Source organism: Lactuca serriola, chromosome 3 (genome assembly GCF_051521515.1).
Source record: "Lactuca serriola cultivar US96UC23 chromosome 3, Lser_US96UC23_V15, whole genome shotgun sequence".
Lineage (NCBI taxonomy): Eukaryota > Viridiplantae > Streptophyta > Magnoliopsida > Asterales > Asteraceae > Lactuca > Lactuca serriola.
Window position 1 is genome coordinate 59,225,356 of NC_136410.1, and position 24,071 is coordinate 59,249,426.

General features: G+C 36.5%; 1 protein-coding gene across 1 annotated transcript; it reads left to right on the forward strand.

The window, feature by feature from the left end:
- Positions 1-12,698: 12,698 nt before the first annotated feature.
- LOC145092394 (MATE efflux family protein) lies at positions 12,699-16,516 on the forward strand. Its single transcript, XM_079030337.1, has 13 exons — positions 12,699-13,394; positions 13,684-13,778; positions 13,920-14,028; positions 14,156-14,211; positions 14,328-14,383; positions 14,490-14,628; positions 14,722-14,928; positions 14,993-15,103; positions 15,194-15,322; positions 15,446-15,523; positions 15,640-15,711; positions 15,791-15,853; positions 15,932-16,516. The coding sequence occupies exons 1-13, from the start codon at positions 12,827-12,829 to the stop codon at positions 16,031-16,033; spliced, it is 1,785 nt and encodes a 594-aa protein (XP_078886463.1). The 5' UTR covers positions 12,699-12,826; the 3' UTR covers positions 16,034-16,516.
- The last annotated feature ends 7,555 nt before the right edge of the window (positions 16,517-24,071 follow it).

A 24,071-nucleotide genomic window follows, 5' to 3' on the forward strand; every position in this document is an offset into this window, starting at 1 on the left:
TATTGAGTTAAATAAATTAATTAATGAACGATGAGTAGCCCTAAAATAAATAATTATATATCAAAGGATGGTCTCGAAGGGCTAATTATCATAATTTTAGAAGTCTGGGGTTAAAAGTGTGAGTTCGGGACTCATTTTATAAATATTCATGAAGACAGGGGCTCCGTGGTAATTATTTGGATTTAATTTAAAAGGAAATGCGATAGAAAGGCTAAATATATAAAGATTTTAGAAGTTGGGGGCTGTTTAGTAAAATCCGGACTTATTTTGCAAAGTATTTCAAGGGGCAGGGTTTAAATGGTAAATTGTAGCCTAATCTTGAAAAGAAAACGGAGATCGAGAGAAAAACCCACCATGGCGGCTGACCATGGTGGTTGTAGCCCTAAAACCGTGTTTTGTCACCATAAGTCATCGTGAGGTGGTGGATGTGGGATTGGATCCGTAGATGAGGGTGTTTCTGAAGTCGTTTGCTCATTATTTGGCCGGAGTTTATGAGAAAAGCCACCACAGCCACCACCGTGAGGTGGTGGCTGCCGCCATGTGCCGCTGGGGTGTGTGTGTGTGTGTTTTTATTTTAGTATAGTGTGTGTGTGTGTTATTTCGTGAGTTCATTGTAATTGTAAAAAAACTGGAATAATGAACGGAAAAATCAAACCACCACCGTTAGGTGGTGGCTGCCGCCACCGGCCGCCGTGTCAGGTGGCGGTGTGCTTTGCCTCTTGTGATAGATTCGTTTGGGGTGCTAGAAACCCTAATGGGCTCAAAGGAGCTCTAATGGGCCCAATGAAGCTTAATGGACTCTAATGGACCCAATAAAACCCATATGGGCGTAATAAGATTTTAGTGGGCTTATTAGGCCCAATAAAGCCCTAATTGTCATAAAAGGCCAACAAATTGATAAATGGGCTAATATTTGGATTTGAACACCCTAATGCCAATGAAAACCTAACTTTAAGAATTAATCGTGTCACACAAGAGAATTATTTAATAACTTGAGATATTAAATAATAATCATTGGCAAAGATTAATCTAAGCAATATTGGACTTAATGGGTTAAGTCCTTAATGGATTAAGTCCTTAATGGGTTAAGTAGGAAACTTAACCCTAATCATCATTTTATGTGAAACCCTAATTTTTCTTGGGTTTATTGTTGGGCCTTTCTATTGGGCTTTGATGATTGGGTTATTAAATGGACTATCCAAGATCAAGCAAATGGTCTAGAGTAATTTAATGGGCCTAGGGTAAGGCCCATGTAAGGGGCTTGGGCCCAATTTGGAAAATTGGGCCATAGATGGGATATAGTTGGGCCTTAATGATTATATGTGTTGGGCCTTAGAATGAGACCATGTATAGGCCTAGGCCCAATTTAGAAAATTGGGCCATGTGTTGGGCTTTGATTCCTAATTGACTTTGGGCCTATGGATTGGGCCTTGGGCTTGAATAAGCCAAGCTAGGGGTAATTTAGTAATTACCCAAAGAATGTACTTATGGTGATATATTGGGACCCAATTATTAATTGGGTGTTATTTTGGTGTTGACAGTTCGGGAATCTGTCAGCCAGCAGCTAGGATCGAGCCTGCGGGACTTCAGCAAGTGTGGGATTGTGTTGTCAGGACTTCATCAGTGTGAGGTGAGTTACCTTCCAGTAGCGGTGGGTCTACGGCCACAATGCCGGCCCACCAATAGGAGTTGTATGTTAGATGATTTTCTTTGTGATATCATCTAGGTTTGCTACTACCTGATATGTTATATGCTGACATGATATGTTATATGTGATAGTAGTAGAGTTCGGTTGTTAGGACCGAAGGGTAGGTCAGACACCCCAGATATGTCTGACAGCATGTGATGATATGTTTATACGTTGGCATGATATGTTATATGTGATAGTGGTAGTAGGGGGGAATAGTCCCCAAGTTCGGTTGTTAGGACCGAAGGGTAGTTCGGACACCCCAGGTATGTCTGATAGTATGTTTGTGTTATGATATTTGTGATAGTAGCTGAGTGTGGGCAAGGCCCGTATCTCAGAGATAGTGGAGTGTGGGCGAGGCCCGTACCTCCATGAGTGTGGGCGAGGCCCGTATCTCCTAGCTGTTTAGTATATGATTGTATATACTTGTATGTTATGGTTTAGTAGCTGAGTGTGGGCGAGGCCCGTATCTCAGAGATAATGGAGTGTGGGCGAGGCCCGTATCTCCTAGCTAGCGGAGTGTGGGCGAGGCCCGTACCTCCATGAGTGTGGGCGAGGCATGTATCCCCTAGCTGTTCATTATATGATTGTATGGTATGTGGTATGATGGGGGAACTCACTAAGCTTCGTGCTTACAGTTTTCAGTTTTGGTTTCAGGTACTTCGTGTTTAAAGGAAAGGAGCCAGCTTGATCGCAGCGCATCACACTATGGTTTTCCGCACATGAGATCTTTGGGATTACACTCTGATATTGTTTTATGATAAAACGTTTGATTATTCCTACTCGGTTTTGACATGACATGGTATTACAGATGTTTTATCACACTGATGGTTTTATAATGACGTATTTAAAAATGAAATTGTTGGCCTGCATTTTTGGGATGTTACAATTATAACAGAACCAAAGTCTAAAATAGCATAGGGGTGTTTTGTGTTACCATAATTACTTACTTGAGAACTAAAAAGGGTCTTCATTACTAAGTTGATAGTTGCTAAGTGGATACACTAAGGCTATATGTAACTAGGATGTTATAGACTTAGAATCGGTGAAATTTTTGCTTTACCCCTATTCCTTGTGAATATGGAGTTAAGGTCACTTATTCAAAGGCCTATCATGTGTTGATTACATATAACTGGCATGCACTTTACAAATAGCGATGTAACTAATGAAGATTTTCAAATAATTATCTAGATAGTTTGTCTAATAATTATTTTCTTACCCCAAATTCTCGCATAGATAACATGGCTGGACTCCATCCCCACGGCAACCCGTACCTTCCGAACGAGGTCATTGCTGGATGGTTTGGAGAAGAACCGAAGAATGATCATCCTATCCTTTTGAATGATCACCATGACGAAGACCTCTCGGATGGTGCTAACTCCAAACCCAAGGTTGAGAACCTACCCCAAGCAGCTCCCTTTCCAATTCCTAACCCTCGTCCGACTTTTCATGGCCCGACTCCTGAGTGGGTGGAATGTTTGGAAACATGGAGCCAAGGACAAGATCAGCCCATGCCGTTTAATGGTGACCGAAGCTTTTATGACCTAAGCAATGGGGGCTCAGAAGATAGAATCTTGCCAATCTTGGTCTGCAGAGTGGCCCGAAATGAGATTCAAGGCAGGACAACCCTACATCAGATCACTGAAGTTGTCGCCGATGCGAGAATGCATACCCTCCGCACCATTCGTCTAGAAGATGCTCGTGAGATATCTGAGAGGAACCATGAAACCCTGCTGCAAGCACTGGCTGAATCACGAGCCGAAGTCATAGAACTTCGAGTACGCCAGAGGGTGTATGAAAGACACCTACTTGATGTGGAACGCCAACTGGCTGAACTGAGAGTTCACCAGAGGGATGACCGTCGCCAATAGTAGATGCGTTACTTTATTTTTCCTTGTTAGAAAGGAATTGTTTTCTGTCTATGCCCGATGTGGCATTTTCTATGAAACTATCTTGTACTGTAAGTACTTTATTTAGGTCTTTATGCTGTCAAGAACTATCTTCTCTGGATATGATGTAAGACCTTTTACAAGGTCATTTTCCCCAAGTTGTACGTCATGAATATCAAAGATATTGACAGTCGGCTAACTTCTGTGTCATTTTCCTTCTTCAAGTACTATTATCATACTTCCATTAGAGTTTATCTGAAACATGCTCTCGTCAAGTCATTAGACTATAGCAATTTAACTCCGGAGACATCTCCAAGTCTCTTTTAAATGGTTGGATCATGTTATTCACCAACCAACGATACCTCGGCTAGAAAGACAAACATCTTAAGACCATCGTACGAACTTACTTCCAATCTTTGCTAGGACTGCATCATAGGGATGTAGGTCAAACCTTCGTGAACATACTTCATTCTGTACTAGTACTGCATCATAGGGATGTGGGTCAAACCTTAGAGAACACACTTCTATACTTTACATGAGCGATCGAACTACGTCTAGGTTCAACCATTCTCGCTCACAAATTCATTTTTATTTCCGTGTAACAGAATCATGTCGCCGAAGAAAAACAATCAACCCCTCAACCAAACACCAACTCTTCAGATTGATGCAGCTACCTTTCAAGCTGCAGTCTCGGCTGCCGTGTCAGCTATTCTGACCCACCTTAATGCTAACAATTCAAATGTTAGCGGGATTGTTAACAACAATTCCAATCCGGGTAACAATCAAGCACCTCAACGAGTAGCAAACTACCACGACACCCCGAGTCCCGAGACCAAGGGTAACAAACGGAAGTCTTGGGCTAAATCTAAGGACAAATCGCTTCGAAGGGCGAACAGGAAACAACCACCAGTAGCAACCTTCACAGCCACGACATCGGTACCTCCTACTACCATCCCTTCGGGTATCCCAATTGTCCCTAACCCAGGCAGACAATATGCTGGAAACCTCCCAAAATGCATCAAATGCAGTTATCACCACCATGGACCTTGTCGGGAGATGCAGTGCTCGAACTGCAACAAAAAGGGGCACACCATACGTTACTCCAAAAACCTAACAAGGCCGATCAACCAAGTGCCAAACACCGGTGTGAACCAGAATTGCTACGGTTGTGGCAAGGTGGGTCACTACAAAAGGAACTGCCCAGAGGCAACAAATGTTGGCACAGACGGAAGTATGCTACCGACCACCGCCGCAAGAGAGACTACTCCGGACCCACGTTAATGTAATTTAGGCGTTTTGTTGTAACAGACTTATGAACCATCCAAAACTAGTGCAACCAGAGTCTAATCTTTTGCGAGATCCCGTCCGTTAAGGGATGCTCGTGCTGCGTATACTTGTCTTTTGTAGTATACCTTGTTCGCAACAATAGTCTTGTAGTAAATCTTAAGTATAGTAACTCTGTTAAAGGTTACACTTTTGTGTTTTGGTCTGTAACGCCTTATGTTCAAATCTAATGTCTTTAGTTTCCATATGATTCTGACTTTATCATACGACTCGAGTAAATTCGATCCTCGCAATACCAACTTCATACGTACATCTCTTTCTTCGAAGGCTACTCGTTATACTAATAGAAATCATAGGGATTTGCTAGAGTATTCAAACATTTTCCACTGTTTTCAAACAATTCACACTTATACAGTCTTTTTTTCCAAAGGTTTCCAAGTCATTACCTTACAGTTTTTACAAATCAAAGACACATTAATACTTATGAATTCACCAGCTTTACGTTGATACTCTCTTTCAAAATAACTTGTATTCTCAGGTCACCAGTTAGACAAGTATGATGGCCAGGTTTTGAGAAGACGGAGCACAGACAAGACTCGTATTTTATTTTGATTACATATTTTGATGTCTTATTGCAATGAAAGAACACACATGTATTAAAACCTTACTTTTAATGCAATGGATGATGTTGTTGCTTGTTTACTACTTTACATTGTTATGATACTTCACATGACGTCCTCCACCCCGGAACGTTTCCGCCGTTCTTGGTTTTGGGGTGTGACACACTCGGTGGGAGTGATGACTTGAGAGTGACAGGGTATAGTGACGCTAGCTTTCAAACCGACAAAGATAATTTCCGCTCTTAGTCGGGCTGGGTGTTTACCCTGAATGGAGGAGCAATTACTTGGAAAAGTTCCAAGCAGGAGACTGTATCCGCTTCAACATGCGAATCAGAGTACATAGTTGCAAGCGAAGCGACGAAGGAGACGATATGGCTAAAGAACTTCATCGGATACCTTGGAGTTGTACCAGCTATAAAGGAGCCTGTGGAGATTTTCTGTGACAGTGATAGTGTGGTTGCCTTAGCCAAGGAACCAAGGGATCATAACAGGTCTAGACACATCGACAGGAAATATCACTTCATAAGACACAAGATGTAGCACCCGATTCCTGGTACGTAAATGTTATTTGAGTATTTCCTTTCTTTTAGCCTTGGACTCGGCGAGTCATAGGTCCGAATCGCCGAGTGGATGCGGGACCCGGGACACGTTTAAGTTGGCGACTCGGCGAGTTCATATCCTGGACTCGGCGAGTCACAACTGTTGGATTAAACCCTAAGTTTCAGGGGTTTGCACCCTATTTAAAGGACTTATCCGCCTAGGCCAGCCCCCATTTTCTCCCCAGAGCTCCCAACCCACGTTCTAAGCTTGTTCCTTGAGAGTTTGAGGCTATTGTGTGTGTTCTTGAAGGTTTTGAGGAAAAAGGGGAAGTAGATCAAGAGGAAGGAAAGGAATCCAGGCATCTTTGCACTCTTTCAGCAGTTCCTTTGAGGTATAATCCATTTTTCCCCTGTTTCTATGCTTATTACTTCATGTAAGTCATTCTTGAGCCAAACCCCAAGTTTGTATGTGCAAATTATTTCGTTATAGGCTGATTGGCCCTTAGATCTAGGCAAGATTGAGCTCCAAGAGCTCAGATCTGTTAGCTTTATGGCCCCATGTTGCTTGCTCACCCTAGATCTACCCTTTTGAGACATTTTGAGCCCTAAAATCCATATTGGTGAATATCCACACGTAAAGTTGGAAACTTTACGTGTGATTCATGTCCTAGAAGTCCAGATCTGTGAGTGGCATGGACTGGAATCTAGCAAATCTGTGTATTTAGTGGGTGCATGGCAACGACTCGGCGAGTCGTTCATATGACTCGGCGAGTCTGTTCGCGAGTCTCCGAGTTTGTCCCCTTTTCGTAGTGTCGAGTGAGCAGTGAGTCACGGGGTGTGACTCAGTGAGTCGGAAGCTTAACTCATCTATGGAGGTACTCGGCGAGTCAATGCCCTGACTCGACGAGTTCAAGGCAATCTCCTTAGATCAAGAACATACTCGACGAGTTGTTCATACAACTCGGCGAGTCTTAGCATAAGTGTTCATCGGATGAAGATGAACTCGACGAGTTGTTCATACAACTCGGCGAGTAGGATGAAGGACTTGAATATTGGTTAAGAAGGTGAACCCGTCGAGTCGTCGCCTAACTCGACGGGTAGGATCGGGATTCAGGGCAGTCATTTGGATAGGGACTCGGCGAGTTGGAAAGCCAACTCGGCGAGTCGGGTCAACTGAAAGTTGACTCTGACTTTGACTTAGGGCATGGTCAGGGGTAAAATGGTCATTTTACCCAAAGGTCAGTGAGCAGTGTTTGATTGGGTATATTGTGGGAATTGTACCCGGAGGATTTCCGGAGCAGCAGCAGCAGCAGTAGGCAGTCAGTTCCCGATCAGAACAGCAGCTACTTCGAGGTGAGTTACCTTCCAGTAGCGGTGGGTCTAAGGCCACAACGCCGACCCACCAGTAGGAGACGTATGATAGATGATTGTCTTTGTGATATCATCTAGGTTTACTACTACCTGATATGTTATATGCTAGCATGATATGTTGTATGTGATAGTAGTCGAGTTCGGTTGTTAGGACCGAAGGGTAGTCAGACACCCCAGATACGTCTGACAGTATATGATGATATGTTTGCATGCTGGCTTGTTATGTTATATGCGATAGAGGTAGTATGAGGGGACCAGTCCCTGTGGTCGGTTGTTAGGACCGACGGGTAGTCAGCACCCCAGAATGGCTTGACATGGGTAGTCAGCACCCCAGAATGGCTTGACATGGGTAGTCAGCACCCCCGAATGGCTTGACACGGGTAGGACGGCACCCCAGAACGGCCGTACCGGGTAGTCAGGCACCCCAGAATAGCCTGGTAGTATGTATGTTACGTGTTTGTATGGTATGTGGTACGATGGGGGAACTCACTAAGCTTTGTGCTTACAGTTTTCAGTTTTGGTTTCAGGTACCTCCTCAGCTAGGGGAAAGGAGTCGGCGCGGTAGCAGCATGTCACACACACACACTCTCCGGTTTCCGCATTTACGAGCTTCACTGGGATTTGTACTCTGATGTTTTGATTGAATGTATGAATTGGCTTTTAGACATGGTTCACTTTGTGTTATGATTTGATCAGACAATGTTTTTAGTTATTAATATTTTCTAAAGTAATGTTTTTAAAACAAAATTTTTGGTCATGAAAATTGGGTCGTTACACAAGATAGAAGAAGGACTCCTCAGATGAGAACCCGACATATCCCCTCACGAAGGGGCTGAGTATGGTTAAGCATTTACATCATGCGAGACGCATTGGGATGAGGGATGATATTAGTTTTAATGATTAGATGGCTTTCGAAACTTGTAGTAGTTGAAATGTAATTGACATTTGATGCTTAAATAAAATGTGCTTTTTATTTACTAGTATGGTACTGCATTGTGTCAATCATTTACTATTGTTTCATTTGGCATGTTTTGACTTCCAGAATAATTATATTATTCAACCCATCCATAGTCGATCATACTTTGGAAGTAGGTATTGAAGCAAGTCTGTCATGAATTTGGTTTGTAGATTTGTCTGAATGGTATTAGACATAGCAAAGTTTGCTGCAACATTCATGAGTGCTCATAAGGTTTGAGTATTGGATTAAAACTACGCTCACTTGTATTACTTCATGGAATTCATCTCGGATGATCGTGAGACGATAATATCATAAAAATCTTCAAACCTAGATATATGAGTTGTTGATTATGGGTTGGTCGTACATTGATAGTACAAAAACGCATCGGTAACTCGATGTTATAAAACGTGTTGTTGTGTATGGTTCAGTGAATAGTTAGTACAAGCATATACTGTCAATGTCTATTTGTTCCTTTTAGTCCTTGGAAGAGTAAAAACGATATATTGGGCCCCTCGATGATTTTGTTTTGACTTATGTGTCGGGCCCGGTGATAACTAAATTGATGTGTTCGATTAAGTTCCATGTCAAACGAATCAGTAATCGGGAAACAAACTGCTGGACAATAAGATTGACTGTGTTCCATGTGTTTGTCTGGCTGATATCTTGAGAACAGAGGATTCTATGATCACTTATCTAAAACGGTACGTCTAAGTTCGACAAAGGCATTTAAGAGCCATGATTGCTAGTCGGATCTTGGAGTTATACTTACAACTATAGTTATTAGACTTATCCAAGTGGGAGACTGTTGGATAAGGTGTCTAAGTCCATAACTATATTTGGTATGTACTTGACCCGAGAGTAGCATAGTCCATTTGGGTTGCACTTCACCGGGACAATTTGAAGGATGGACTTTTGAGAAAAAGATAATTATGATTTATTAATATAGTATAAGTTCTAATATATTAATATGAAATCATATTATTTAATTAGTATTGATCAAGAATTAATATGGAATTAATTTTGTGATCAAAAGAGACTAATTAAATATAAGGGGTTGATTTGGCAAATCATTCATTCTTATAAAGTGGGCTAATGATCCATAGTTCTTTATGTTGGGCTAAACCCATTTGGTGACCCATGGATACTCCATGGAGGTTTTAACCCATGGAGTATGAGGGATATGGAAGGTTATTAGGGTTTACATGGTGTAACCCTAGTATGCCACACTATATAAGGACTCCTCTAGCTACTAAATTCGGCACTAGTGTATGTTAGAAGAGCATAACCGAATTTGTGTGCAAAGATACTCTATCTCAAGTATTCCATTTGTTGGTGGTGATTTGTGGTTCCATTTGAGGCATTCACACTATTGGTGCTAGGCTCTTAAAGCTTCAAGGTTTTCAACTACACTAAAATGTATGTCATCTAACTAGAGTTTTGTAGTATAGTTACTCCATTATATGCTAGTTAGGATGATGCTTTGGTATTTTGAAAGTTTGCATGTATGTTAGAGAAAACATAGATCGAAAGCATCTAGGGTTGCATGTACACCATAAGAGTGTTAGAATGCTCAAAACCCATCAGCATGGGACTCCTATGGCCATAAAGTTGGCACCTTTATGCCACGGAGTCCCTCAAAGGCTCTGGATCTGAAGTCTTGACCCCAAAACATGCTTGCATCCATGATTGGTTCCAAAAATGGTAAAATACAACCCTAAATGGAGATCTAATCCATAGAAAGCCAATGTATTAACTTTATACCTCAAATGAGCCGAAAATGAAGTTCTACTTCTAGATCCGAAGCTTCTTCCTTCAACCAAGCACGTCTAGCTTCCACTCCTTCAAGGAAACACCAAAGAATCACTCTTTTTCACTCACACACACTCATAAGGCTTAAGATCACGAATTAGGGTTTGCTGGATTGGGGTAGGCGATGAAGGAGGCCACAATGAAGTGTTAAGGTGCTTAAATAGGGTGCTAACACTGAAAATTAGGGTTTCACTCTAGTAGTCCTACTCGTTGAGTTGAGGCTTCTCAACTCGTCGAGTAGACTTCAAGTCCCGTGTCCAAAAGTCTCATTCCTACTCGACGAGTTTGGGGCCTCCAACTCGTCGAGTCCCTTTGCAAAATGAATATTTCTTTATTAAAATACATACCGGGAACCGGACGTTACACTCACCTTTTAAGCACTTGTATATTTGCAGATCAATGACCAAAATCACAGATGGCTCTAATCCATCTGTGATTTTTGTGGCTATTTTGTAATTTTGGGTTTTTTTGACTATTTTTTACAAAATAATTAAGGAAAATGACTAAATTTATAACTTTCTCTTTTTATATCACAATCTCTTATATATTGCAATCACCAAAAGCTATATATAATGAATTATTATGTAATTATAATTTAGAAATATATTTAAGAGTTGATATCATTCATTTTTAATTATGGTTGAACTTTATAAAGTTATAATATTAATTTTTATATAAGGGTACACTAAGCAACATCAATATCTGATACATGAGACGACGGTACCGCTAAGAGTCTTAATGCGCTAAGGAGCTGATTTATGTTTTGGCCTTAAATGTTGGTTGAGGAACTCGTGATTCCTCCAATGTCTTCAAATTTTGATTTTTTAAATTTTATATCATAAATTCTTTCTTTTCCATTTTAAAATTACACATTCCTTTCTTTTAATTCCATTCCATTTTCTATATTTCCTCTACTTTTATTTTTTCAATTTCATTCCATATTACTCTACTTTCTTTACATTTCAATTCAAAAATTGAAAATGGATGTCATTTTTATGCCAACTATATTTGCAGAATGGTTTTTTATCAAAGAAGTAACATTGACTCGAGCATACACTGACACTTTCGAAAATAGTCACGTAAGTCAACATAGATCGTCATATTTATGGCGATTAACTCTAAATTATTTTAAACGGGAGCTTAAGGTTCAGATCGTTCAACATATCAATTTGCTTCAAAATGGAAAGATATGTAGGAAAAACTGAAAGAGTTTAATGTTATTTTCACCCAAAAGAAAAATATTGACGAACCCGGTGTTACCGACAAAGAAATTTTAAACACAACACAAAATGAGTACCTCATACACCATAATATGAAAGATTTTCGTTATGAGGTGGCGTGAAATATTTTAAAAATATTCTTCTTTTTTTAGAATATAAATATTTCTTTTAGTTTTCGTATGCCGTTTGTAGTATGTTTTTTTAGTTATTTCGTTTGTCATTATAAAATTTAATTTTTGTTTATTATAGTGCGGTTTTAATTTATGTTATTGTAGTTTGTTTTTCTTTTAGTTAAATGTTACTTTTAATATTGTTTAATATTTTTTTTTTGGTTTAAAGTTAGTACAAGCTTATTTTAAAATTTAAAAAAATTATGTTTTATTTTATTTTGAGTTTTTTGAATAAATTAAATTAAAAACAATGATTTGGTAACTGAATAAGTGGGTTATATAATGTATTATCTTTATTTGTTGTAAGTTGGGAAAGATGCAAGTAATATAAAAAATAAAAAATAATATGACATCCAATTAAATAAATGAGTTTGGAGGATTCTTTTCTACCACCTTTAATAATTATCTTGGTAGTATTTATTTTTATTTGTATAATATTTGATTTTTACCTGATTTTATTTAGGTTGATAATATTCTAAAAAGTAATTTTAATTTTTTTGATATATTTAATAAATACTAAAGTATCAATATTATTAGGGTGAACAAAACCGAAAAAACCATATAAACCGAAATCGAAACAAAAACCAACGATGCGGTTTCTAGTATTGCAAAAACCTAAAGTTTTTGGTGCGGTGTGGTTTTTAGTTTTGTAAAAGCCACAAAAAAATCAAAACCTACGATTTGTATAATTTTTGTTATAAATATATTTAATATACACGTATTATATGATTCCGCATAATTTCAGCACAAATCATCTTATATATAACTAGACAAAGTCATTTTCATTTAACTTCTACGAGGAGTTCCACATCGTCTATTGCAAGAAACGACCATTAATTTCATTTTCTATATTAATGATTTCTCAACTTTTTCTTCGATAGCATCCAAGGTTTTAACTCGGAAGTGCACCAAAACCATATGGTTAAAAACCGAACCGTAAGGGGTTGAAACCAAACCGCATCAAGATGCTAAAAAGTCGTACCGTTCAGTTTTATAATTAAGAAAATCGTATTTAGGGTTTGTGGTTTGGTTTTGACAAAAAAACACTATGCTCTTCTGTAAATATTATATAATAAATAACACATGAGGTTAACACAATATATTAAAACGATAATAAAAGTATTAAAAACATGCTGTGGGATTTTTTTTGGGAAAGTTTGATCGGGAAAGAAGAAAAAACGAGTTTGAATTGGTTTTTTTGAGTCTGAACATTCTTACCGGGAGAAAACAAAAACATCAACGTGCTGAAATCACGTCCAGATATTTCACCACTACGTCCATGTCGTACAACTCCTTCACCAATTCATCTTCTTCTCAGTTCTTCATTTCGTCCAGAGCAAACCAGATCAATACCCGATTCATGGATCCCAAAACCCTAATTCGGCACAACGAATACCTCAAAACAATCCCAATAAACCCTAAATTCAACCCATTACCGACATTTTTGTCACCTACGCAATGCCGCTACAGCTCGCGCATTCAGTTGGGTCTTAGATCGTCTCATTATCCATTATTTGGAAAAACTCGGTACGCGAACCGGTTTCTTACTTATGTTAACGTTAGCCGACGCGTTTCAGATGAAGGAGAGGAGTCAGGGTATAGGAACGGCCGGAGTTTTGCCGCGGTTTCGTCTTTTGGTGATAGTGGAGAAGATGAAGAAGAAATTTCGAGTAAGACGTCGGTGATAGAGAAGGATTTGGCGGTGAATGAGAGTATTTGGGATCAATTGGTGGAGATTCTCAAGTTTTCGGGGCCAGCTGCAGGGCTGTGGTTGTGTGGACCGTTGATGAGTCTGATTGATACTGCTGTGATCGGTCAGTCGAGTTCCGTTGAACTCGCTGCTTTAGGTACATTAATTTCTTCGTTTTTCTTACGCTCTGTTCTCGAGTTTAAAAATATGGGGATTGAACTCACTGCTTGTTGGCTATCATTTTCCAAGTGTAATGGGAAATGTTATACATATCGCTGTAGATAATGTGTAATGACAGTGGCGAATCATTGTATTATTTCTAGTCTTGGTGTGAAAGTTAAAGATAGTTTAGGGACATTGTTTCATGATCTGCAAGCGAACATCTAGACTTTAAGGACATTGTGGTAGATATTTGGAGCTGATTAGTCTTAATTTGATTTCCACAGGGCCAGGTACAGTGCTCTGTGATTATATGAGTTACGGATTCATGTTTCTTTCTGTAGCCACCTCAAATATGGTGGCCACTTCACTTGCTAAACAGGTTTCTTTCATATCTTTAAATTGAACATTCATTGATATTCTCCAAACTCTATAATTCCCCCCTCATCCTTAATTTCATGTTTCTGCAACATCTACCTCTTATCTTTTTCTCTTGACTTATCTAACTAGTGAAGTTATGCAGGATAAATCAGAAGTGCAGCATCAGATATCAACTTTGCTTTTTGTTGGATTGACATGTGGTATAATGATGCTTTTCTTTACAAGGTTCCGTGGAGAATGGGCACTTAGTGGTAATAAAAACTTGTTCCCTGATTTTGTTCTATATATACTAGTACAAGCCACAACAAGGTTCTTGATCTTTGAAGCACAATGAAACCATATCAATAATTGATTAAATTCATAATGCAACATTTTCAGCTTTTTCTGGAGCCAAGAATGCACATATGTTATCAGCAGCAAACACATACGTACAGGTTCTTTAGATTCTACAAACCCTTTTGCACAACTATTATTCATCAAATTCTACAAACCAATTCAATACTTGTATTTTTGTCTAATCGGTTCATTCTATTTTATTTTATGGTAGTAGATTCGAGGCTTAGCATGGCCTGCAGTTCTTGTTGGGTGGGTTGCTCAGAGTGCAAGGTGATCATATAATCTTTATTTGTTCCACTAATTGTTGATTTTTCTGGTAGAATCTAGTGCACACCATCTCATGTTAACTAACATGTTCTCCTTTTTTCTTAATCAGTCTTGGCATGAAAGATTCATGGGGACCTTTAAAAGCTCTAGCAGTTGCAAGTGTCATCAATGGTGTTGGTGATGTAATCCTCTGCTTATACTTAGGCTATGGTATTGCTGGAGCAGCATGGGCAACAATGGTCTCACAGGTATATATATATGAAAAATATAACAACATGCATCCATTTTTATACGTTTATTTTAGTTGTGTCACACTTTACTTTACTTTACACATATTGCAGGTTGTTGCCGGATTTATGATGATTGAAGCTCTGAAAGACAAAGGGTATAATGGGTATGCCATTGCTGTCCCTTCACCTACTGAACTTCTACAAATATTCAAACTTGCTGCTCCTGTTTTTATAATGATGATGTCAAAGGTTGCATTTTATTCTCTACTTGTCTACTTTGCTACATCAATGGGAACACAAACTGTTGCTGCACATCAGGTTGGTTTGACTTTGACTTTGACTTTGACTCTGGTAAGGTCCAATTCTGACAAATTACTTTTAGGTCCTTGTCCAAGTTTACTGCATGTTTGCAGTAGGGGGTGAGCCTCTTTCACAAACTGCACAATCGTTTATGCCAGAGCTTATTTATGGCGCTAAAAGAAGTCTCTCAAAGGTTAATGATATTTTACTCATTTTAACTTGATTTGTTTGTTATGCTTTTTACAAATGGTGATGTAATATTACGATTTTGCCCTTGCCCCAGGCACGAATGCTGTTGAAGTCACTGGTGATAATTGGTGCATCATGTGGATTAATATTAGGTGCTGCTGGAACAATTATTCCCTGGTTATTCCCCCAGATTTTTTCACCTGATCCTCATGTCATAAAGGAGGTCATTTTTTCGTTTTCTTGTGTTTTATTAAAGATTTTATTAAATTACAAGATAAGTCAAATGTTGCTTTATCTGTTTTTTTTTTATTTAGTTTAATGTTTGTCTTGTTTGAAATGAATGCAGATGCACAAAGTTCTACTTCCATACTTCATTGCTTTGTCTGTGACAACAAGTACTCATAGCCTTGAAGGAACATTGTTGGTATGCTTATTTATAAGTTGAAAGTTGAACTCCTGAATTTTTTATTTTTGTTTACTGAATTTTAAAGCAACAAAAAATATGTGTTAAATTTAGTGTTGTTTATATTTGTTATGCAGGCTGGACGCGATTTGAGATTTATTAGTTTTTCAATGAGCACGATATTTTGTCTGGGTGCTCTTCTTCTCATGGTAAGGAATGTTTGGATGTTTTGAAGTTGAGTAAAAATGTTGATTATTTATTTAATTATTACTTTTTTGTTGGTATCAGTTTTTAAGCAATTCAGGATATGGTTTGCCTGGATGCTGGTGGACATTAGCATTGTTCCAATGGGTAAACTTTAACTTGCAACTACATATAATTTCATAATTGTTTAAAAATAATGTTTTGTTTATGCATTGTGATTTACAGTCTCGATTCACTATTGCTCTCCTACGACTTGTCTCCCCAAATGGCATCCTTTACTCTGAGGACATGAGTCGTTATGAACTTGGGAATGTTAGCACCACCTAGGAATAGGATATGATTGAAGCATGATTGGTATAGAAATAGTTTATGTACATGGTTTATAGTAGTATATCATCATCATCATCATCATCATCATCATCTGCTTAAATCAAAGTCAAACAATCAAGTAGTTGTCATTCTTTGAAACCCCAACCAAGTTAGGATATCATTGGGACACATTTGAAGACTTTTGTCATGTGGAAGGAAATATCTTTTGATAACATAATTTCTTGACTATGTGGGTAGGCATAGACGAGTAAGGTCTTTGTTGTTTTTGGACAGAACATGTTGTATTACTGCTGCATTTGAATCTCACTGAGATCGAACAATGTCAATGTCAATGTGACAAAAATTACAAGATGTTTTCCACTAAAAAAGGTGGATGTGAACTTGTTCTTGGTACATTGTGTAAACTGCGGGTGCAAATACTTATGTAAAAGGTATTTTGACACTTGAAATAAGGCTGCTTTGCTAGATTTGCATCACTAATTATTATATATATTAGTTTTAATTGAGGAATGAATAGTATACTTTTAGGTTTGAGACTTTGGCCACAAAAACTGTTTTTGTAATTTATAGAAATTTATAGAAAATGTCCTTATGCAGAATTTGTTTATAAAAATGAACCACGTGTTTAAGACTTTATACATTAGCATGTTTGGTTCTTATCTGGAAAATAAATTACAAAAGTTGCCTCTATAATTTAGAGAAAAATTACAAAAATTGCCTCTATAATTTAGAGAAAAGGTTGTAAGTAAACAAACTTTAAGGATTTTTCAAAATATATATATTGAAATCTTTTGAAAAGTTCCTAAAGTTTGGCCTCATTAACGGAAAAACCATCTTTGATTTTTTATTTATGATTAAGCCCAAAAAACTAGTAAACATAATTGTTAAGCTATTAAGCGGGTACCAGAGTCATTTTCCAAACGTTTACCGGCCTTTTGTGCTTAATTGTAAATAAAAAATTTGGGATGACTTTTTCATTAATATGACCAAACTTACGAGCTTTTTCTTGAACAAAAAAAAAATATATAGTTAGTGGCCTTAGTTCGGTTCTCTTGAATGTGGGTCTCCAAAATTGCAATCTATTTTGAACAAGGATTTAAACTAATGTTAAAAGACACATATACTAAGAGGTAAAGGTGATAAAAACGGGTGGGGTGGAAAACTTGGTTAATGGGTCAATGGTTGAAACAAAGGTTGTCAACATGAGTGAATAAAAGAGTTCATTGAAAAACTAGTTGAATCATTCCATTCAAGGGTAACCTAGAAATCTTTTGTGAATTTAAGGGTATACTTAATCAAGCTAAGAGACTCTAAATCACAAAAGAACACTAATCGGCGAGTACTTAAACTCTATTAAATGCACAGATAAGGTTTGCAAACACAAACCTCGAATTAACCTTTAATATCGATGGTTGTCGGTAATTAAGATCCAGTCAAGACTTGAAGTAAATAACTCAACAAAGTATTCAAGAAGATTAAATAAAGCAAAGTATGAACAAAGTATATGTAATTAAGAACAAGAAGAATTTATGAGAGATAATTGACAGAAATATGAAAGTGAAGTGAAGGATTCTATTTAATGCACAAAAGAGGTGTGATTTGGTACAAGGTTGACACTCCTTTTATAGCTAAGGGAGGCAGAAGAAGACAAATACATCGAATAGAGAGTGCTTGCAACAGTAACAAAATCCTGATAAAATAGATTTCCTCTGAATCGACGATATACTAAAAATGGAATACAACAAAAGAACGTTCTTCATGTCAGGGAAAGTTGACTAAGTTCCGAATCTAACGCATCTTGGAACTAGTCATCTCGGAGTCTTTATCTTTGAATCTTCACTTCAACTTGAAACAATATTCTATCTCGAAATGAGGAATGATCTATGACTCTTCATTTCGGTTGAGGAGTGATCTCGGAATCACTTCTTCGTCTCGGAGTCTTCACTTCTAAACACTTCATCTCGGAATCGTGACCATCTTGGAATGGCTTCACATCTCAGATTGTCTAAGGGGCACTTTCATGTATTAACAATCCCCCCTAATTGTCCTTAGCAATCTTACTTCGATTCTTTTAATTCAAGGAGATTCCTTTGCCTTTGTCTTTAGCAGGAGGATTTAGAGTGATGGTAGATGAGATGACTTGTTTTTTTTTTTTTTGGAAGAGCCAAAGCTCAGCAAACTTGTTGACCGATTGGAGTGATGAATAATTCCATGGGAGGAGATATCAAAGGCTCCACATGTAGGTTGTTTGGTTTGTGGTTGGAGGACCATCATCAACATGTGTAATTTTTGGAGTAGGAATAGGAGGAATTGGCTGAGAAGCTAGGAGTGCATCATTAGCTATCTTCACCTATAGTTCAGCCTTTTCTCTACTTCGATTGAACAAATCAACAAGGTTTGATGACCAACATAAAGAGGACCATTTTTTCGTTTTATCTTCCGAGAGGAGTTGTTCATTGATTGCTTGATGTCTAAGAATCGCATTAACCACTTGATTATTTTTATCAATTTCTTCTATACTTTCATTATCAGCATCATCATCATCATCATCAACAAACACATCTTCAGCTGCAACTTCTTTGACAAATTCAATGTCATCATTATCAGATGTTTCATCTCTGAGTATGAATTTCGAGATAGGTTTCCATAATTCTCCCCCTCTTGCATGAGAAGGCCTTGCTTCTGGTGCAAGCAATAAGTTGGTCTTACGATCCTCAAGATTTCCAAACACCCGTTGGAAGCTCATATTGATTTGCTAGATCGAATCATGCATCAGCTGTTGGAGCTTGGGATTTGAGGTTGTTAAGAGTTTCTTCCATGACCAAGAGAATTGTATCAAATTTGTGATTGAGAGTGTTTAAAAAATATTGACCAGAACGAATGAATTTGATGAGAACTTCTTGTACGATCATGTTGAAACCATCCTTCTATTTGATTTCTTTCTCTAATCTTTGAATTTTTTTTCATGACGAACATTAGTCTGCTTGCTGAGTTTGTTTGTAGCAGAAATCATGATCATGAATTTTGAGCATCGTATCGATGGTGGAGATGTGATGATCAAGATTATCTTTGTAACGTTCTTCACCTTCTTCCAAGGTACGACTCAATCGAAGAGAAATGAGATGATCTAATTGATTGGCTCGATCGATTTCCAAGGGAGCAAAAACTTTGATTTCAGAAAGAGATTTGATCACCAATCGAGCTTAGAGTCAAGCAATGCGACTTTGGAAGAGACAACATCGACTTTGGAATCGACTTTTTCAACATTGTCACAGAGTTCCAAGAGTGTGAACAGATCAACAACGTTTTCATCTGTGGAAGAGTTCTCATAATTTCTATTGACATTAACATATTCAAAATCCTGAAAAGAATCAACACCTTAAGCTTGATTGTCTTCATCACCAACCTGATCTTCAATATTCATATCTCCCAAGGAAGACGTCAATCCGAAGTCATGTAGGAATTTGGATGTGGAAGGAACCAGGGAGGGAAACGCAGTTTGAGTGCGAAGAACAACAACAAAGGCGTTGTTATCTTTAAAAGGTGATATTAGTTTCATTTGCAGGAGGAGAGTTGTTGCGATGAAGTTCTTCATCAATTGGAGTCAGTTGGTAGTTTTGTTGTGAGTTTGATACGAAGTGCTCTAGTTCTCATTTAGATAATGGTGTACTCCACTTGATCTCTTGTAAGCTCTGGATGTTTAAGTTGGGCCTTGTCAAGAACTTTATCACAACTGTTAGCAGTAAGACTCTTTATCCATCCTTTTCCTATACTGTAGATGAACTTCAGGTTATACTCAAGCGGAGTGCTTTGATGCAGATACAACCAATTCACCTGAGCAGTCATGTTGTTCACAATGATTCTATACCGATTTGATGCATATGCGGCCGATTCACATGGAGTGGTAGCGAAAGTGTCGAAGTCATTCACCACAAATGTCAATCTCTTGTCCTTCATATTATCTGAAACCTTAAATAAATCTTGAAGTGTGTCTCATATCTCTTTCACAGACTTGCACAACTTAATTTGCTCAAAGAGAGATGGTGGACCACCAAACACCATTTCAGAGAAAGAGATCTGATTTGCTTTAAGCTTGACGTTCGCAGTGAGAGGTGCATGTCGTGTTTCTTCTTGACCCATGATAACGGAAATAGCATCACTAATAACTTGTCTTACAGTAAAATGAGAACCCTTTTCACCGACCTCTATCTCTTCACCATTTTCTTTTCCAACAAAAATTTTCTCCATTCTAACTTTCCAATGATCATACTCTTCAACAACTAGCAGTGGGGCATGCGATGGGCAACCCACGCTATTTGTGATTTGCGTTAAATACACTTGCTGAGATGGATTAGAAGCAACCATTGATATTAAGATATTAGAGTTGAAGTGGTATACTGAAGAACTTTTATCCCGCACACAAAAATGATTAAGATACCAAGGTAATCTTAAATCAACTATAATTTGATCTTATGGATTCAAAGGACAACCACTTAGGTTCTGATACCAATTGTGAGTACTTAAACTCTATTAAATGTGTATACAAGGTTTGCAAACACAAACCTTGAATTAACCTTTAATATTGATGGTTGTTAGTAATTAAGATCCAATTAAGTCTGGTCAAACCAATCAAGAATTGAAGTAAATAACTCAATAAAGTATTCAAGAAGATTAAATAAAACAAAGTATGAAGAAAGTAAAGTAATTAAGAATAATAAGAATTTATGAGAGATGATTGACAGAAATATAAGAATGAAGTGAAAGATTCTATTTGATGCACAAAAGAGGTGTAATTTGGTACAAGGTTGACACTGCTTTTATAGCCAAAGGAGAATTATTGAGAGTTATGTAATCAAGATGGGATTTGTTCCACTTATGTATTGAGAGCTAGACATTTAAACTTACCTTATACTTAAATGGTATCAGAGCTAGGGCACCGAATCGATGTGTTCGACGGGGACGTTGAACCCTATAATGAAGGGTGAAGGTGGGTTGCACCTGATCCCACATAAGCTTGGAAGGAGAGTGAAACATTTCCTTATAAAGGGTGTGGATACCTTCCTTGTTACCATGTGTTTTAAAGACGTGATGACAGCAGATTCCATAAGAACTTTGCAGGGAGGGAACAAAGAGGTATATGTGATGTGAGAGATATTTGAATCAACATGCTAAATTTAAGGATATCTAAAAGGGTTCAAAAGTTGAATGAATCCGGGATTTGAGGGAACCATATCAAATTGCTGAGAAATATAAGGAGATTTGATGAGAAATATTTGAATTCAAAACGTGGTTAAAATTTAATATTATTTTGTTAATGGTTACTTGTACTATCAGCTTCATCATTGGACGTCTTAAAAAAATATTATTATTATAATCAATCTATTTTTAGAAATAGTTAGATTTCTTTTATAAGATAGTATATATATATATATATATATATATATATATATATATATATATATATATATATAACTGGTTCCGGTGGGTACCCAACGGGTAGCGGTTCCAAAAAAATGAGAACCGGAACCATAACCGCTTAAGGCGGTTCCTAAACTTTAAGAACCGGAACCGGAACCGCATAAGGCGGTTCCAGTTCCGGAACCGGCAGTTCCGAGGCGGTTCCGGTTCCAAAAACGGGTACCCGGTTATAATGCTCACCCCTAAGTATACACAGAACGTAGATGTATTGAAATGGAAACAATAATAAAGTAAATTGGAAATGACTATATGAAATGAATTGTATGCAGCCATAATAATAAAAACAAAGAAATTAAATTACTATATCTTGCATTTAACCTTTATTGTTGTTGTTGATGTCAATATTGTTATTTTTACTTTTCTTTTAGATATAAGGTTATTTTGGAATATGTTTTAATTAAAATTTGCCACATATATAATTCTAAATTCACAGATAAAGAAAATGAATTAAAAATTCATATTGAAGTAGTGTACCTAATCTTTTGTGTAATCTCGTTGATTGTACGTCGATAAAAAAAAGATATAACCTTTGGTTTTTCGGTTCAGTCCGGTCTAGGTTAAAAACTTTATTCTGGGTCCGGTCTGGTCCAAACTTGAAACTCATTTATTATGAATATTTGGTTGGGTGCAGGTCCAGTCCCGATTTTTTTTTCCTGGTTCGGTCCGATCTAACGGGTCGTATGCTCATCCCTAATTATAACACAAAAAAGTAAAAGTCTTACCATGTTTTGAGAGATTTCAAATACTTATCCATAACTTCTTTTGAAAGACTTGCGAGCTTTCCCAAAAAATAATAAAAAAATGAGGGTTCCAAAAAGAATTAAGAATTTATATTATGAATAAAGCGAAAATCACAGATGGTTGCAGATGGACAGGTTTGCAAACGTACAACTATTAATGCACGCTCATGCTTTAAGTACTTGTACATTCGTAGATGAGAAGGCAAAATCACAGATAACCCTAATCCATCTGCGATTTTTTTCATTTTAATGACTATTTTTGTAATTTTGAGTTATTTTGGCTATTTTAAAAAAAATATATTAAAAAATGGCTATATTTATCATTTTCTCTCGGGAAATTGTCAGAAAAGTCCCAATATTTACGGAAAAGTTACGTTTTAGTCCCAAGATTTTCTTTTGAATGAAAAAAGTCTTGAAAACCGGCAAAAATTTACAGTTTGACCATTTTTGACAAGTTGAAATCGGTACCAAATTAATTTGAAACTATTTCGTAAACTAACCCATAATATTGTGACTTTTCTGTAAACAAAAACATTATGACTTTTCTGTAAACAAAAAATATTATGATTTTTCTGCAAACAAAATCCTTATTATTATTATTATTATTATTATTATTATTATTATTATTATTATTGTTATTATTATTATTGTTAAAAATATAAATAAGAATACTATTTTTTGAACTTGTATTATTAATATTGTTAATAAAACATATATATGCATTTAAATGAAAAAATAATGACATTGTTTAAGGGTGGAGCAGGAGGAGATGGTAATGCTTTTAGCATTGAAATCATGAATTTCTGCTTCTATATTTTTACTTTGTATATGGTCATTTCACATTTGTTATTATTGTTTTCAGTTCAGAATATTAATACTTAACAGTTTAAAAGAAATTGCATATTTGTAAAATTGTTTATAAATAGTTTAAGGTAGAAGGATTTCTCACTTTGTATATAAAATTATTTAACATAGAAGGATTACTTTCCAAATCCAACAGATCCACTACAAACATCTACATAGATTGGTAGCCCATATCAAAATTCAAAAATATTAATTACAATATCATGTTTAATAAAATTAATAGGAATAATACAAAATTATTAATCAAAATTCAAAAGTATTAATCCAAAAAACATGTCCTATTTTTTATTAAACAATATATTGTAATTAATACTTTTGAATTTTAATATGGGATGCCTATCTATATAGATGTTTATAGTGGATCTGTTGGATTTGGAGAATAACATTCTACCTTAAACAATTTTATATACAAAGTGAGAAATCATTCTACCTTAAACTATTTATAAACAATTTTACAAATATGCAATTTCTTTTAAATTGCTAAGTATTAATATTCTGAATTGAAAACAATAATAACAAATATGATATGACCATATACAAAGTAAAAATATAGAAATAGAAATTGATGATTTCAATGATAAAAGCATAACAATCTCCTCCACCTTCACCCTTGAACAATGTCATTATTTTTTCATTTAAATGCATTTATATGTTTTATTAACAATATTAATAATACAAGTTCAAAAAATAATATTTTTAATAATAATAATAATAATAATAATAATAAGAGTTTTGTTTGCAGAAAAGATATAATATTTTTGTTTACGGAAAAGTCATAATATTTTTGTTCATAAAAGAATCATAATATTTTGGGTTAGTTTACGAAATAGTCCCAAATTAATTTGGTACCGGTTTTTAAGACTTTTTTGTTTAAAGAAAATCTTGAGACTAAAGTATAATTTTTCCGTAAATATATATATATATATATATATATATATATATATATATATATA

Bases quoted from the DNA above. Each gene is read 5' to 3' on its own strand.
- LOC145092394 (XM_079030337.1), top strand. From the start codon at position 12,827: ATGTCGTACAACTCCTTCACCAATTCATCTTCTTCTCAGTTCTTCATT. The intron at 15,712-15,790 runs GTAAGGAATGTT...TGTTGGTATCAG, and splicing joins TGGGTGCTCTTCTTCTCATG to TTTTTAAGCAATTCAGGATA. The intron at 15,854-15,931 runs GTAAACTTTAAC...TGTGATTTACAG, and splicing joins CATTAGCATTGTTCCAATGG to TCTCGATTCACTATTGCTCT.